At 31.9% G+C, this 18,109-nt stretch overlaps 1 protein-coding gene and 2 long non-coding RNA genes across 3 annotated transcripts; all 3 read left to right on the top strand.

The window, feature by feature from the left end:
- Positions 1–490: 490 nt before the first annotated feature.
- On the top strand, positions 491–5,420 carry LOC116769153 (uncharacterized). The gene is made up of 5 exons (XR_009753639.1): positions 491–1,825; positions 3,218–3,340; positions 3,420–3,533; positions 3,700–3,795; positions 3,993–5,420. It is a non-coding gene; the product is annotated as an uncharacterized LOC116769153 (long non-coding RNA).
- Positions 5,421–5,491: 71 nt separating this feature from the next.
- On the top strand, positions 5,492–7,257 carry LOC133320206 (uncharacterized). Its single transcript, XR_009753642.1, has 2 exons — positions 5,492–5,582; positions 5,986–7,257. It is a non-coding gene; the product is annotated as an uncharacterized LOC133320206 (long non-coding RNA).
- A 4,354-nt stretch (positions 7,258–11,611) lies between these two features.
- Positions 11,612–12,923, top strand: LOC133320792 (nuclear receptor ROR-alpha A-like). The gene is made up of 3 exons (XM_061529427.1): positions 11,612–11,699; positions 11,973–12,206; positions 12,697–12,923. The coding sequence occupies exons 1-3, from the start codon at positions 11,612–11,614 to the stop codon at positions 12,921–12,923; spliced, it is 549 nt and encodes a 182-aa protein (XP_061385411.1).
- Positions 12,924–18,109: the final 5,186 nt, after the last annotated feature.

Below are 18,109 nucleotides of genomic sequence, written 5' to 3'. Positions count from 1 at the left end.
GAGCACGATGATAGAATTTGGATTTGATATTTATTTTCGAAAAACTTTAAAAAGACAATAATGAGATCTAAGATTTTCGGGAGTTTTATTCATTTAAATGAAACTAATATTTTTTCGGATAAACTACGCGTGATTTATTTTTGTAAAAAACTACACACTCCCGACGTTTCGGTTACTTTTCTCATATCTCGTCTGTCCGTAATCACGGTTGCTGAAAAGTAACCGAAACGTCGGGGGTATGTAGTTTTAACCAAAAAAGCACGCGTAGTATATCCGCAAATATTAGTTTCATTTAAAAAGACAATTTTTAGAACAATTGCACTATACTTTCTTATTCATTAATTTATGTTCGCTTAGAGCCTTATAACATGAATATATTATCGGCATATTGTTAGAATTAAACCTTGGTACTGTTTTTTTTTCAAAGTAAAATAAAGGAATTGGACAAGAGAGACATAGATTTGCTGAATATCGTTTAAATGAAAATTCTTTCAGATTTTTTTGTACTGATGAAAGAGTAAACTTAGCTTAAGGTCGACTGATAAAAAAAATACTTTCTTGTTCTAAAAACGTGTTTAGTATAAACTCACTTATTATCTTCAAATCTTTAGGAATATAATTATTCTTATAGTTTATTTGCTTTCAGCGACAATCGAATACGAAATTCTACCTTCAAGTAAAGGTAGGAAGCAGCTAATACTAGTTCAAGGGTACTCATTTTCCATCCAAGGTGGGAACCAGAACTCCTACTATTGTTCCAGGAAGAGGATCGCTGGTTGCAAAGCTCGAGTTCGTCTCCAGGATGCCTTCATCACGAAGTCCTATCTTCACCATAATCACCCCCCACCCTCATTAGAGTTCGATAGAAATGGTTCGCTTGTTAGAGTAAAGTCCACTTATATGTAATATCGTTTTTTAATTCATTTTTTATAACAAGTTTTACATTTTCCTTTTTATCCAAATTGTGACATTTTGAGATAAAATTCTGACCTCGTTCATATCGGAGAAGATAAAGTAAGCAGAAATGTGCAGAAAGTTATAATACAATATTAAAATGCGTTTTAATTTAATGGATGGGTTAACATTTTTTTCATGAATGTTCTAAAAATTTGCATCATATTAATATGGGAATGTCTGTTGCAGATTACAATTACACTATATTACCGATGTGCGGTAATAAATCGGCGATTATGTTCGAGAACTACACGTACTCATACCATGTGAGGGGTGGACGGACGCTGCAATGTTCAAAGAAATTGAGCATGCAGTGTGGGGCTTATCTTAAAGTTGACAAAAATAATAGAATTATTTACGCCAACACCAACCACACACACGAACCGCCGGTGTATAGATTGTCCAGCAAAGGCTTTTATGTGAAAATCGCCTAAACATAATTTTGTCCATAATACAATGGACATTTGAGATTATATTTTTTTGCGAACCTAAACCTGATTTCGTTTTGTCACTGTTCTTATTTGGTACCCTTAGATTAGGATATGAATGAAGGATATTAATATCTAGTTTTGCTATATTTGTCGTTTAAGAGGATAACTTAAAAATTGTAATCGCTTTAAAGTTTTGAAGACTATAGATTTTATTCTGTTGATTAAATACGTCATGATAATTAATGATTTTAAAACAGTTGACTTTAGTTCTATTCAAAATATAATGATAGCTTTTTATTGCAGTATTACAATTCAGATTTCTTGAAACCGCTCGTGGCGGGCGTGTTCTGCACCTACGAGGTCACACTTTCTGTAAAATGAACAGATTTTCTAACTTCTGGTATTGCTCAAAGAGAGTGAGCACCAAGTGTCGCGCCAAGGTGAAGATGGAACCAACAAATACGGAAATTATATTTTCCTTTTTAAAACACAATCACCCACCTAAGAACAATTATTTCGAGCTACCAGTTTATTATCCAATACTTGGTGGTGAAATGTAGGATTAATGTCAATTTTATAACCTACCAAAGAACTACAACTACAGACTTCATGCCATTTAGTTTTATGTGGTATAGATGTGGTATAAATGTTTAAGTTTCTTATATAAAGCTTTTTGTCAGTTTTTGCGACTTTTTTTGTAATCAGAATAGTATGCGTGCGTATCGATAAAAGTTAAGTTTGTGAATTTTTATTTTTGTATAAAAGATTTTTTTGTGGTTTCCTGTGGAAGTTCATGTATTCTTGACAGATTATAACATATTTTAAACAAATTAAGTACTGAAGCTAGTTTTCAGATTTCAGTTAGGGATTAATTAAAAAAATAACAATAGGAAACTGTTTATATAATATTATCGAAGACCACAAGTGACAAACGTTATTGTAGTTGAAGTAAGAAATGCCAAGCTCGTCTCCGCTGGATTCTGTGGGGAACATTGTGTTCCATGATTTTGAAAGATAACCACGATCCCTCAAAAGTCCATAAAAATAAGGAGGACCTATACATTAAGCTATACATGAGATTAATATATGAGAGACGGCAAGAAGATTTATTTTATTAATTTATATATGTATAAAACTATCCTGACCAATCAGTTTATGCTAGGATATTCGTTATATAAAAACCATGTCCCCAAAATATAAAGTTGTTCTGATAAATATTCAAAATATATTGTTATCTTACCTTAAAATCATCCTTCTACCCAAAATTATTTCAGCATTCAACTTATGGTTAGTTATATTATATGTTGATAGTGAGATTGTTAGATATTTTTCTGTACTCACATTCCACGATCATTAATTTTGGACATCCAATATTTTTCGGCATTAACACATAATAACTGTGTAAATATATTAACAGTAAATACATTATAACTACCCTTCAGGTTACACTTACGAGATGTTAAAAACAAAATCCTTCAAGAGTTCCTTATAAAGAATCACACATTTTCGCAGAAAAAAAATGAACCTCGATATTGGAACTGCAGCAAAAAGATAGGATTAAAATGTCAAGCTCGTTTACGTTTTGAAGCTGACGGAAAAATAGTTTTCTGTAATTTAGCACAGAATTATGAACCACCAAAATTACACAGAAGTCAAGGTGGAACTTGTATTAAAAAAGTGTGAATTTATCAATCATCTTTACTTTTTCCTTAAAATATATATATTTATGATATACAAGACTTTTAATGGACATATCGTAGTAGTTTAATGTAGGTTAGCTTTAAAAATATAAAAAAGTTTTGATGAGTCCCTAATTTATGGATTACTTACAGGACGAAGCGGTTACAAGAGCGGCGTATTCGGTTTGGTACAAGATATAAAACGACATGTGAAATCTGACAGTGATTCGGAGCCAAGTAACATAAGCTACGGCGTGGTCCCACAGTATAGGAAAAGTAATTATTAAATAATTATTAATTCATTTTGTATCTGGAAATGTTACAAAAAATTTATTTGAATAATATTTTTATTTAGGGCAAGCAATTAACCGGAAACAGTATCCAGAAGTTATAGCAACTATAAAGAAGAGGAAGAGGAATCCGATGTGTCACGTTATTCCGTCAGCGTTTGTCACGACGACCTTGGGAGGTGTGTACTTGTGTTGAACATGTTCTGTAATATGGGGTAGTTTTATTAATGACGTAGTTTGCATCAAAGACGTGTCGTGTAACAAGAACAGAAATTACTTAAGATGCTCAGAAGATATTTAGTAAAAAGATGTTTGTTTGTGTGTAATATTATAAATAATTTTAAGATGTCCTTCGACCACGCGAGGAGTCGTCGTTGCTCATGGCTCGATCAGAGAGCGCGGAACTAATTCCCCCTGCTTACAACACCCTGGATTTAGGAGGTGAGATATCGGAATCTTTATTTCGGACTGCTAAATACTTTGAATGCTCTTCAAATATTCGACAATAGTTATGTTTTAAGAACACAATCTCTAATGCCTTCAAAATTTTAACAGAATCATTGTCTGTAACTAAGAACAAAAGTGATATTAGAACATTATGTAACTTCGTGAGAAAATACATGTTGATTGTATTGCAGATCTGAAATTCGAGGTTATTAGAGTGTCAAAGGTGAAGCGGCCATTATTGCTGGTCCAAAATTATACCTTCGCTCAGACAACCAGCGATTTCCGATACTGGAATTGCAGTCGGAAATCACGAAAATGCGGCGCAAGACTGCGTTTCGACAACCACGGCCGTTTGGTTTTTTCATCCTTAGACCACAACCACGTCGCCCCGTTGTATTACAAGCAACCGAACGGTTTGCATGTCAGAGTGCGATAGATGCGAAATATTTCGTGCATCGAGAAGTTACTGGCAATAATATTAATGTAACCTAAATTGGAATTTCGTTGAAGGATTGGTTTTTTGTGGCAATTTAAAGGCTGTTCTTTTTTTTCAGTTTCAAACTTGCAAGTTGTGTAGCTGGTGTTCATGAAAATTCTTTATCAATCGCTTTAAATTTTGACGTATGTTTTAAATTTTAAGATCTCGATCATTAATTACATTTAAAAGAAAATATATCATTAGCCTTATCACAATAGTGTGTAATTTATTATAGACTATTATAATACTTTTGAATTTATAATAATCAGTTAGATTTTTCACGTAGAATTTTCTCGCAATTCTTGTGTTTGTATGGCTTATAATATCCCATAAATATTTTTATTTCATCATTGACGTTATCATCATGTGTACTAGTGATTTATTTTAGGTCGGTTATCATTTTATAGGTACGGTTTAAGAATATTTCTGTTAGAAACTATTGTATTATAAGAGTCATGATTAATAGTATTGTTACAATAAAAAATCACTCATTATATCTGTCGTTAGAACTAAATTATGTTTAATTAATTTAATTTGTGTGATAGGATTTGGAATAGATGTGATGTTAAGCCAAATAAACAATCATGAATGGAACATAGTTTTAATGTCCCACAACACGTTCAGTGTCTGATGTTGGTGTCATGAGATTAGGTGCTATTTTTTCTTCGACAGATATGAAGTATGAATTCATTGCTTCGACACGCGGCGGTCAACTGCTCATGATAAACGATTACACCTTCTCCAGAATAAACAAGACCTGCTACGTGTGGTGCTGTTCGGCTAAATCCAGTCAATGTAGAGCCCGGGTTCGGTTGAGTGCTGACAATGTTATAACAGATTTCATCCTAGATCATAACCATCCACCACCAAAATATTACAAGACCAATAATGGTACCTACATCAAGTTTTAATAAGTCGTGAACTTATTAAGTGGACATTAATTTTAGTTAAAAAAAATGCTTGTGAATTTAATATATCTTTATAAGTTTCTATGACGAGATTCATAGCGTTTATATTTTTTTTTGCAAACTTAAATGTTATTCTATTCATATGACACATATTACTTGTCACCAATAAAAGTATTTACTATGTTTAACCAAAGTCCTAGTACCGGTATGATAAATAAATTAATGTGTGTTCATCGCTTGGTTTTATTTCACGGAGTATATTTTAATTTTTAATACGTAGAGTTTCATAATGAATTTCCATTGTAGACCGTCTTACATACATTACCAAGCCGAACGGTACCGTGTTGCTGATGCTACAGGGATACACGTTCTTCAGAGCGAGCAAGCAGAGTTATGTATGGTTATGTTCCAGATATAAAAGTCAATGCAAGGCGAAAGTTAGGTTGCTTGCAAACGACCAATTGACAGTCTGTAATGATTACCACAATCACGAGCCGCCTAAATATATCAAAAGTGGTGATAAATATTTTAAAATGTGACACAGTCGAATAAGTAATAAATATATATTTTACGAACAAAGTTATTTTTGTTGTATGTTTTTTTTTTAATGTCTAAGACTCCTCTCATATAGAATATGTATCGGCAGAGCAATTTTTTGTAGAAATGTTAATAAATTCTCTCATCTGTATTTGTTTTTCAAAATTATCGTGATAAGTAAATACCTTCGCGACTTTTCTTTCATAGCAAATCATCGGAAATAGTATGTCATGCATGTAGTTCATGTAGTTCACTTTTCAGGTTACGATTACGAGATGTCGACATCTAGACGCGGGAAAGATAGGATAGTCTATAAAGGGTTCACCTACAGCTCTAAGCAGAACAACAAATATTGGTACTGTTCCACTCTCAACACCTGCAAAGCCAAACTTCACCTGGACCATAGTCTGAAGATAATCGGGGCTTTTACTAATCACAATCACCCCCCACCCTCCTTAGTTAGATTAAGAAATGGGCAACTTATTTTGAGGTAGTTTGTGAAACGTCGATGACGTCATACTCTACTTTGTGTATCAGCTTACCTCTAAGAGGATTCTGTAAAGTAAAAATTAGTTTTTACAATTATGTATTCATTAATGACACAACATTTCGTTCCAAATTATAGAATATGAAATTAAAAATCATTGTTTCACAAGTATTACTGAGATATTACTTTACAATGTAGGAAAAATATGTCGTTTTAATACGCGAATGATATTTTAGTACATTGTGATTCTGGTTACTAGCCACAAGTTTGCATTGTCACATTAAATATGAAAACTGGAAACGCTCCGTGTGCAGTGTGTCGATTGAAACTTGTGATAAGCACACTGAACGTTGAACGTAAGGCTTTAGAACTATGGTCATGGTTCACGCTATTCTTAGTACATATTTATTTCAATTTTAATGTAATGATATCATTTTACATAGTTTTGTACAAATATTTCCTTTATAGTTTATCATAGTACATTCTCGTGTAATTTTTTTATACATAGACTGGCTATAGTATCTAAGCTATTCGTGTTTACACATTTAAATGGAATTTAGTGTTTCGGATACTACGCGTTTTTTTATTATTTTATATACATAATCCAGACGTTTCGGTTTCTTTAGAGCAGCCGTGATTACTATGAGGCGAGATGAAAGTGTCGCTGAAACTTAGATATTAAATAGTAGAAAACTCGTTATGTGCGAAAAATTTGTTTCATTTACACCGGGTATTTGGTCATCGCGGTCTGTTTATAATAATAAGATTATAGTAAAGAAGTGATAGCGAATACTTTCATATGTAGATGGTATCCGAAACCATTAGTAAGACTTTATGTTCCAATATGATGTTATGGTGAGTGTACGTAATAATACCTAATTAGGTTACACTTTGAAGAATTTATATTATAATCAAAAGCAATTTATGTCGAATATACATTGAAGGCTAGATATTATTCTAAAGTAGATTATATCAACATAATAAGTATTTTTAGATTCTATTGATAGAACACATAACTTAGATTTTTTAATAAAAAATGTAATACACATTATTGTATTATTATATACATATATATAAATATACTAGCTGTTGTCCGCGAGTTCGTTTGCGTAAACAAAAACAAAAAACACTGAACAAAACTTTTAAGGTATATAAAAAGTAACAAAAAATGCCTTTGCTAAACTAATCAAAACAACCAACATAACAAAAATAATGCTAAACTAAAACAATCCAAAAGTCCAAAACAATATTAGACAACATCAACCAAACCAAACCAAACAAAACGCGCCGTCTCTTACATGCGCATGACAAAGTCTAGTAAGCCTACATTTTTTAAAGGGTTCCATCTATCTCCATGCCACAATTCATCAAAATCGCTTCAGCGGTTTAGTCGTGAAAACGTAACATACCGACAGACAGACTTTATCCCGATCCCAAACCCGACCCGGATCTCGACTACGACCCGACCCCAAAATTACACGGGTGCAACTAGGAAGTACAGTTAGTGTACCGTTATGACGGTAATATTTCATTATGGATACCCCCGCAACACCCTTTGTGGGTGGGATTTCGTAAAATCCATTCTTAGGTGACCTATACTCGGCAAAAGGAATATTCCTACCAAATTTCAGGTCTCTACGCCTTATGGCACCAGAAATATCACGATGAGTCAATATATCGCTGGAAATCTCTTTTATATATATAGAGTATAGATAAAGATATACATAATATATTATTTCTTATTCACAGACTATGAATTATCAAGATCAAGTCGGGGGAAAGACTTGTTGATATTCAAAGGCTATACTTATAATAGTAAGTCAGATCGCAAGTACTGGTATTGTTCCCACGGCGTTGCCTGTAAGGCTAAAGTACATATGAACAGGGAAGGCAGAATTACGTTCTCATTCACCGAACACGTGCATCCACCACCTATGTTGCACAGGATGGCGAATGGCAACATTATAAGACTAAAACGATGTACAGAACTCGTATATACTTGATTAAATACTTCTTTTATTAAAATAGCTTTTCTTTTTTTTATGTTCCTAAACATTGAATCATGTTAATAATAAAATAATGAAATACATGTTTTAATATTTATGATTGTAGGATACGATTACGAGGTTATTAGATCAAAGAAAGGCAAGGATCTATTGGTTTACAAAGGTTTTACCTTCTACCGTCTGCGACCAGCCAGTAAATTATGGTACTGCTCCATCCTCAAGAACTGTAAAGCGAGGGTCCGAATGGAAAATGATGAGATAGTGGCAGCCAACAACCACCACTCACACCCACCACCGAGGCTATTCCGAGCCGCGAACGGGCATCTCATACGAGTTTAAATATTATCATTAGTACTCAATTGTCATTCTACCCTGTTGTATCTAATTTCAGATTATATTGTTTCAGTTATTATATTAAAATTTTAATGCTTACAAATCTATAGTTTCCATACTGACCTCGATTTAGTCATACATACAATAAAAAGAAATTATTTTCAAAGCGCATTTTAAATGATATATTTTTCTTACAGAACTCGCAGCTCTATCTAAAAATTATGTAACGCCCTTGAAGAATGAGTTTTATACTAAATTGGAAAAATTAATACGTCGCAAGAGTAACAGCGTCTTCTACTTGAACAGAACGAAATATGAGGAACTGATCAAGGAGGTGAGCGAAGTAGAGAAGAAGACATCAAAGGATTTCGGTGATTTTGCGTTGTTGGCAAACTATGATGTTGTTGAAGTGAATCAAAGATATAAGCTAACCAAACCGTCAGAGGACTCGTGTTTGATGTTCTATGTTACTGTCGATGAACTGTTTGGCGTGATACATACCATGCATGTGTTGTATGAACATGAAAATAAAGAGCTTTACGATAAAATAAAAACAAAATATTGCAATGTATCCAAAGAGGCCGTAAGGATTTATTTATCGTGTTGTAAGATTTGTAATTCAAAAGATACAAACTAGGTTAGTCAGATGAAATGATTAGTTATTTACAAAATGTATAAATTTTATAATAAATTTATTGTATGAATCGTTGTTTCAATATTTTTTTTCTTATTGTATTATACTCGTATAAGTAGGTGTCACGATAATTCCTAAAGTCATAATCACATTTTCGATTGTCTTCCAGTTAAGTTCATGTTGTCTCGCAATGGCGAGAGTCTCATGAAGTTGGGCGACTTTACTTTTACCAGAGTGCTGTTCACGGGTGGCACGTGGTCCTGGTCCTGCTACACTCACAACAATCACGGCTGTAAGGCCAGGGTGTACACCGAGCGACACAAGTTGATTTACGCCAGGAATTACCACAACCATCCACCGACTGAGTTTTTTGTATGACAATTTTTATTTCTATTGGCTGCAGCGTATTTGAACTTGACGTAGAAGAATCGTATTTTTATCTCTTTTTATTCATTTTTTCTTATATCATACACTAAGAGGAAAAAAAATCAATCTGTTTTTTTTGAATATATATCTGAATTTCTTTTACATAATATCTTAGTAACAAAAGCAGCCAATTTGAACAATAAAAAGACGTAAGTAGTACGTAATATTTACCACAATTATAAATAAATTATTACCTTTAATGCTTAAGTCGAAATGTGCTTAAAATGTTATAATGGAAAATAAAAAATGCATGTTTAATTTTGGTTAATTGAGAAAAATTATATATGTACTATATTTATTTTAATAATAATTCTAATAAATAAGGTGCTATTGTGTGATGAAACGAATGTGATGATCTCTTTGGAATCTCTTGCCTCTTGAATGTAAGTACAAATTTAGTGGCATAATCGTTTTATTTACAGTATTATCCATATTTTGATGCTCTCTAGTTTATGAATGAAAAATTGTTTACCTAAGATTTGATAATATACTTTGACAAAATTTTTGCTTTTTATTAATGAATACTGATATTTTGCTTTTATTTATCGTTTTTTTTAAAATAAAGGTAATTTCACAAAAGGTTTTTGGGGATTGTATTTCTAATAATTTCTAGTTCTTCATAAAGTCTTGTTTTCACTATCGTATCAGTTTATTAGAGAGTGTTCTGCAGAGGCACGCCAGGCCCAAAGTACTACAAATAGATCTTCGTCTAATTTAGTTAGTTGTGGGTAGCTTAACATAAAACATTGCCATTACAGGGAAACCCTACATCATAACCTCAGTACGAGGTAAGCCACTGATAGTCTACAACAGTTACACCTTCTGTAAACATTCGACAAGAGGAGGAGTTGTCAGGTGGACCTGTTCTACTCACTCTTACAAAAGCTGTAAAGCTATTGTCAAAACACGTGGTACGGCCATCGTGGAGATCAAGGGATGGCACAATCACGACGCCAGAAACCTTCAGATCAACAGACGGTCCGTCAACCCTGCCTCCAGGATATTTCTAATCGATGAAACCAAAAATTACGATTTAAACGCTTATGGTTATGGCTACGGATTTTATAAATAATTTACGAATGTTAAAAATATTTGATCTCATCAATTGGATTTACGATTGCTACTTTATTTTTTTATTACTTTCTTGTTTTGGAAAGCTATCGTTATTTATAAAGCATTTACATTGAAACTGAAAGGTCGTGGTATACTCATATCATAAAGAATTTCAGCCTAGTCGATGACTATTACCGGATCTTTATATAGGAGTTCTTATTCGGAAAATTTAGCTTAAACCGGATGTGACAAGGATTTTAATAATGAGATGTAAGATTTTCGCGAGTATTCATTTAAATGAAACTAGTATTATTCGGATTTACTACGCGGATTTTATTATTTAAAAACTACATAATCCCGACGTTTCGGTTACTTTGCAGCAACCGTGATCACGGGCACACACCTCGTCTGCCCGTAGTATATCCAAATAATACTAGTTTCCTTTAAAAGGATTTTAATGTTTCATTTTCATCTCGTGGTAATTTTGTTAGAAAGTTATAATACAATACGTTATTATTTCAAAGGTTGTCAAAGCATTTCTGTGATTTAGTTACCTAACATTATGAAACTTCAAAGTTATTACAAATATCCCCAAAGTTGTTTTAAACTGTTATAATATATAGCATGATAATAATTTTATGATTGTATATTTATCGACATATGACATATCGGGTTGGGGTAATTTTTAATAAATAATATTTTTTGATAGTTAATTTTATTATCATTTGGTTGATAAAAACATCCCTTATTAAAATTAAACCCCTTTTATACAACGTCACAGCCTTCGATGTCTTGATGGAAAATAAACATGCCTTATCATTTAATTTAAAAAAAGATGGCATGATCTTTAAATATGACACTAGTTTTGTTAGCTTCAGTAATGTATGTAATGTGTTTAATATTATTCTTCTAGCCTCTTTCATGGTGTCTAAAAACAAACGTGCCATGATGGTTGTCGGTGGCTATAGATACTCGCTGCATTACTCCAGGAATAATAGAGAGAGGTGGATGTGCAGCAGACGGAGTTACTACGGCTGTAAGGCCGTCATACACACGTACTTAGGAAAATATAGATATTCCAACACAGAGCACAACCACCCAAAGTCTAGATGCTAATATTGTTTATATTATTATTGAAATAAACTGTTATTGTTGTTTTTATATTTTTATTAAGTTTTTCTCTGCGTCTGTCATTAAATTTATCATCTGTATTTTTATCGTTTCCCGTTATCAACTCGGACTAGTAAATTAGTTCTAGATATATGTTAATGTCTTTACTTTAAAAGATGTGTATTAAATTATGTTTTAGGGCCGATAACATCTTGTCCGATCTGCGGCGATGCGGTGAATGGGATACATTACGGTATATTCACGTGTGAGTCGTGTAAATCTTTCTTCAGGCGTACCTTACAGACGAACAAGCAAGCGGGTTACGTGTGCAGATATAAGAGACGGAAGCGACCTTGTGATATGACCGTACAAACCAGATCTTTCTGCAGATTCTGCAGGTTCAATAGATGCTTGGAAGCCGGGATGCAACCCGGTCTGGTCAAGATGATTAAAGCTAATAATGAATTGAGTTATATTGATTGTAATTAAGAAAATTAAAAATATATTTTATATATTTTACTATATTATTAATATAGTTTAGTTCATGTGTGATTTCTATGATAATGTGGTCGTTTTTCTTCTGGTACTTGTACATATTATATGTTTTAGAGGTCTCGATATCGTTTAATATTTCGGGTAACACAATGATTGAGTAGTTGTTGTTTATATAAAGATTTCTTTGTATATATTTGTATGCATCCCATTAAGAATTATATGTTTTTACTGTGCTGTTAAAATAAATACCTATATACGAATAAAATTCAGTTTTCGTGTTTCTTTCTTTATAGTTTCCAACTGAGTCTTGTATTAAAAGAAAGTTAATATTTTTTTACAGGTTATCTTATTTTTGTTTTATTACCAAAATTATTATTGAACCTATAATTTATTGAAATGATTTAAGTAGTTTGTATTGTGTGTACTAGATTTCGTGGTACCGAGGTACAGCTGGTCGCGAGCCGGTAATGCTATCATCATTCTGGGAGACTACAGGTTCAAAAAGCGATCCAAGCACATCAATCAGAAACAGGAGACGCATTGGGTGTGTAACAAATGTGATAAGGGATGTAAAGCGAAGCTGACAACTCTCAATGACGCCATCATCAAGATGTACAACGTCCACAAACATGATGGTTCCAGAAAGTTAAAGTGACCAATATCTTGACTACGTCAAATGATCTTAGCTGTATCCGCAGCAACTATTAGATTATTGTTCGTATTAATTGATATCTTAACGATTTATTCGATTGAATTTAATGAAAAATCAGGTACACTCGTAAAGGTATTGGTGCAATTTTATAGTATGTTTAATGTTTATATTTAGAGAGCGAAAATGTTGTTAACAACGATGACACTTATTCAATAGTATTTTGATATTAGGAAATGGGTGTACATTTTTATTTCTGTTTTTTAAGAATAACTAGGAATTTTGTAAAATGTATTCGATGATTACATTTCCTATGACTCTTACAGCCAAGTACAATTCTATCTAATACTTGAATCGTTGTCTGTTTAAAAAAAAATTAATTTTACTGTTTTAGGATAATATTTTATACGTATATAGAAATAGTGTCTTAATAAAATAAACGCTTTGATAGAGTATGTGTAGGGACATACATTTTTTTATGATAAAATATTTTTACAAAAGGAACAGAGACGTTACTCGGTTAAGGTAATTAAATAACTTACGGGTTTTATATGTTTCGCGAGGAGCGCTCGAATCTTCATTACAGGGGCCAGGAATTGAGATGCGAATAGTTTGGAAATATTGTTGACAATTGTTTAATAATTTTAATTAACTTATTTTGTCCAAAATATTTAAATCATCATAGAAATTTAGATTTTTTGTGAAACTTTTATATTTCTACCTCGATTTTTGTTTTGTTATGTAACGTCATGTGTGTGTGTATATGTTGTAAGATTATTTGTGATCATTTTCGTTTATGTGTAGGTAATTTATTAAAAATATTTGCAAAATTTTCTAAAATTTGTGTGTTAGAGTTCGTTGTTTTTTCCGTTCATCAAATGTAAACGAATTTAATAATAATTAAATTAATTAATTTAATCGATACAATAAAATATGATAAGATAATGAAAAAAAAAATTTTGTTTTAAAATGTTCTTGTATTAATTATAATGGTGTTTATAAGAAATGGTTACCAAAAAAAAAAAATATTCAGATTTGACGTAAAGTATGTGAAATGTAAAAAAAAATACAAGATAATATTATATTATTGTTGAAAACCAATTGTAGTCTAGAAATCAAATTAACTAGACAAATTTTAGATAGAAAAATTTTCAAATACAAGTGTGACACTTTAATATCAATTTAATAATAAATGTGTATTATCTTTATATGATCTTGTATCAAAATAGAGAGTAAATTTCAATGGAAACTGTTTGATGTTGATAATAACTGAGAAGATTTATATTCTACCGTTATTTTTTATATGTTTGGATGTTTTTCATAAAATTGCCTAGAGCTCATTCATGGAACGTCTTTGGGGTGGCAAATATCCTAACAAAGATCAATAACAAATTTATTATAAAGCATTTTCAGTCAATTTTAATTTGATTATATTACATTAATGTTATACGACAGAGTAATTTAGTAAGCAGTGACATTCATTAATAATTTATTTTATTTCTCATATGCCATTTCCTTCGCAATATATTAAATATCGGTACAAAATAATTCTTCATGAAATATTTAAAATAATTACTTGAATTTACAATAAGCGAGATATTCTTACATTCCAAAGGTAAACGATGTGCTAGAAAATGAATAAACGGCAAGTATATTTTTAAATAAACAAGGCTTTTATTGACTACCCGCAAATTTTAACGAGACATACCTAAATTACTCACGATTGTAAGAAAATTAACCGTATCACTGCGTCACATTGTATCTATTCATTAAATTTAGTCGAAAATATATCATTTAGGATAAATAAGATTATAATTTATGAAAAGTTATAAATGATTACGAAAGCTGATACGATTCCGATTTAGTTACAATACGTGACCAAATAATTTCTATGTACAGAAAGTTTCAACAAAAAAGATTCCTTTCTGAAAAATGAATGTTGTAATGTAATACCATGCATTACTGCTTTAAACTATTCATCGGCTAATTCAAACATAAAATTCTTTCTGCTTAGCGTATGAAAATAAATTAAGAAAATTTCCTTCTCATAAGGCGAATGATACAAACAAACAAAATGATTCATAGTAAAAAAAGTTTTATAGTAAGTTTCAAGATTCGTGTTAGATAAGCAAGGAGCATTCAATGGGTAAATTAAAAGAATTCATTTTGTTTGAGTAAGGCTTTGAGACAAATTTCAATGCCGCGACGTGAAATAAACGCTGTTTTCATATTTACCGTTTCTAGTTCACTCGACTTGCTGACGTTTTGCCAAACAAAACCGCAGATGTGGTAAAATTTAGTTTAAAACTCTACAAAGCTGTATAGGTTAGTTAGACAGACGAAAAAAGAAATTACACAAATGGGCAATATATACTTTCTAAACAAGTAAAAGATAAATAAAAGAGAGAAACATATTTTAAAGCAAAATCCTCTAATACAAGTACCAATCATATTGAGATTGGGTTTTCAATCAAAGAGCCAGTGATTTATTGTTTTTTTTTTGTCATTTCTTAATTCACTGTTAAAATTTTTCCGGATTACTGTTAACATATAAATAACTGACCGTTATATTGTTATCCAGGTACTTTCTTATACGAATTAACTTAAACTTAATATATTTTTTGTTATACTACATTTCTTTATACTCTACAGAGGCTTTACAAACACTTTAATATGAATAATGAAGTAGTATCACATAATCGTAGCATTCTGATGCGCTGAGACAAGAAATAAAGCAATTGTAGATTTCTCGCCATGGGATGTCTGAAGGTTAAGTCAAAAAACATGTATGACAGTGTCTACATTTGAGGCAAATTATGAGTATTGTAGTTCGTGTATTACTTGATACTACTCAGGAGGAGTTTGATCTCGAACGGTTGCCTTATGATTTAATGTGTTCCTCAGACGCTACGCCGAATCATCTCCCCGAACCCTCCACGATGTCAGCTGGTACATATTTTCAGTTTCTTTTAAAGCGAGAACGTAAGTTACTTGCAATTCGCTCGCAATCTCCTAATTTTCTCCACATTAAAGTTTTTATAGTCAGACGATACATTTTTACAAGTATATAGAAATATTAGTGTTTCATTCGTTTGTGATGTTTGAAGAGAAACACTTTCAAAATCGACAAACAAGTGTTCAGTGTTACCGTGTACTGTTTGTGATCAGTGAGTGAGCGAGTGTAATACTGCCATAGTTCAACTATTGCCTGATCCTAAATAGATTAAATATTCAGATAAATGTGACATTTAATTTATTGATATATCAAGTTTTTAGATTGCAATTATTGACACATATTTCATATAAAAATTTTCAGTGCAATAAATACAAAGATAGAGTTAGTTCTCGATACAATCATGAACCGACTTTAATAATTAATGTTTAATTTAATAAGTATTTTTTTTTTTGATTTTTTACTATAATTATATAGCATTTAATGTTAGACATTTTCTGATGATGATCTCAGTGACATTGACAGTATCAGAGACATTGTTTTTTAAACGTCCTAAGTTGCTTTCGACTCTCATATCTCACTACAAATTTTTCGTACTAAGCAAACAATTTAAAATTATTCAATATATTAACTGTTCAATCGTTTCAAAAAGATAAAGATACATTTTAAATGTTTAAAATGATACGAAAGGTATTGAAATAAAACAGATGCTAATCTTTCTGGCAATTTATTAAACTATGAGGACATCAAGCGATTATTACTATCTAAAAGCTGTAGGAAGTCGACGTCGGTTTGCCGCGATGCGTTCAGTAAAGGAGGGTGCGTGTGTTTGTTCTGTCTGTCCACTGTCATGCAGCCGATAGTGACGACGATAGCGTGACACTGCTTGTGTCTGCTCTCAGCACAGAGCCACTTGACTCTAGAGGAGCACACGGAGTGTCGGGTGTACCAGTAACCGCGGAGCTTCATGATGCGAGCGCCGATCTTGGATGTGAAAAATGTTGGTCGATCTGAAAACATAACAGCCAAAATATGCATAAGTATTGCTGTTATGATTTATTTTAATAAATTAATAATCAGTCAGATTCGCCAGCAAGGTAAGGAATTGGAATATACTTTCAAGAAACACCACCACTATACTTTTAGTATATTTAATGTATATAATAGCTAATGTAGAAATTATAAATTACTTTACAATAATTTCAATATCATATGTAAATTTTACGTTGTTACGAAAGGTTTTTTTGTGGCCCAGTAGAGCTCCACAATATAAACACATACAAGGTTATATAAAATTAATACATTCTATATATAGAATATACATATTTACATAGATGAAGCCATTATGAAATATCGAACAATTTATCGGTAGTTTCTTTAGACTGTCGAACACAAGGTTAGAGTAATAATATTATTGTCCTAAATAACACTAATGTAGGTTTAAAAAGATTTTTAACCAACAAAGGTATATCTACAATACCTATGAGCTATTTATGCAGATGAATATTAATTAATAAATATCAAATTTATCATCAGATCTTAGTTGGCGGGGGGTGGTTGTGATCGTAATTACATCTGAGTATGACATCGTTCACAGTAACTATAAAGGCGCGACACCCTTTGAGCACGTCTCCACACCACCACCTAGTTTTAGCGCCTGCCGTCCTATGTTTACGGAACTTAAATCCCTCATGAACCAGTATCGTTGCACCTCTACTGCTAGTAGTGAATATTGGACCTGAAAAATAATATTTTTAAAACCATACCTCATATGCAGTTCATCAAAATATTTCGTAAAAAAGAGTAATTATATTTTATATATAATATAAAATTTATTCCGTGATACTTTTATAGCATATAATTTTTAAATATCTTCTCATTCAAAACATTCTTCGTCAAATTGATTTTTCATAACTTTCTTCATTATTCTCGATTGTTCGATTCTGAAATATGACATTGAAGTGACAAGTGGTATCAAAAACAACATTCAATAACAATCATGGTGCCACTGTACATTAAACTTTCTTCTTTGGTTAACACATTGTTAATTTGTTTACAGTATTTCTGGTACATCGTGATTTTAACTAAATTATATTTGGCAATTTTTCATCGACCACGTGAAGAGCCGCGCGGCATTCTTAGTCTATTACGTTGCGACCTGACTTTTCGCCTTTAACTGTTTGACGATTGAACTTTTATCTGGATAAAGTCAGAACGGTATTACCATGTGCGGTTTTGC

This window comes from Danaus plexippus, chromosome 5, assembly GCF_018135715.1.
Source record: "Danaus plexippus chromosome 5, MEX_DaPlex, whole genome shotgun sequence".
Classification (NCBI taxonomy): domain Eukaryota; kingdom Metazoa; phylum Arthropoda; class Insecta; order Lepidoptera; family Nymphalidae; genus Danaus; species Danaus plexippus.
This window is presented reverse-complemented; position numbering and strand designations above follow the sequence as displayed.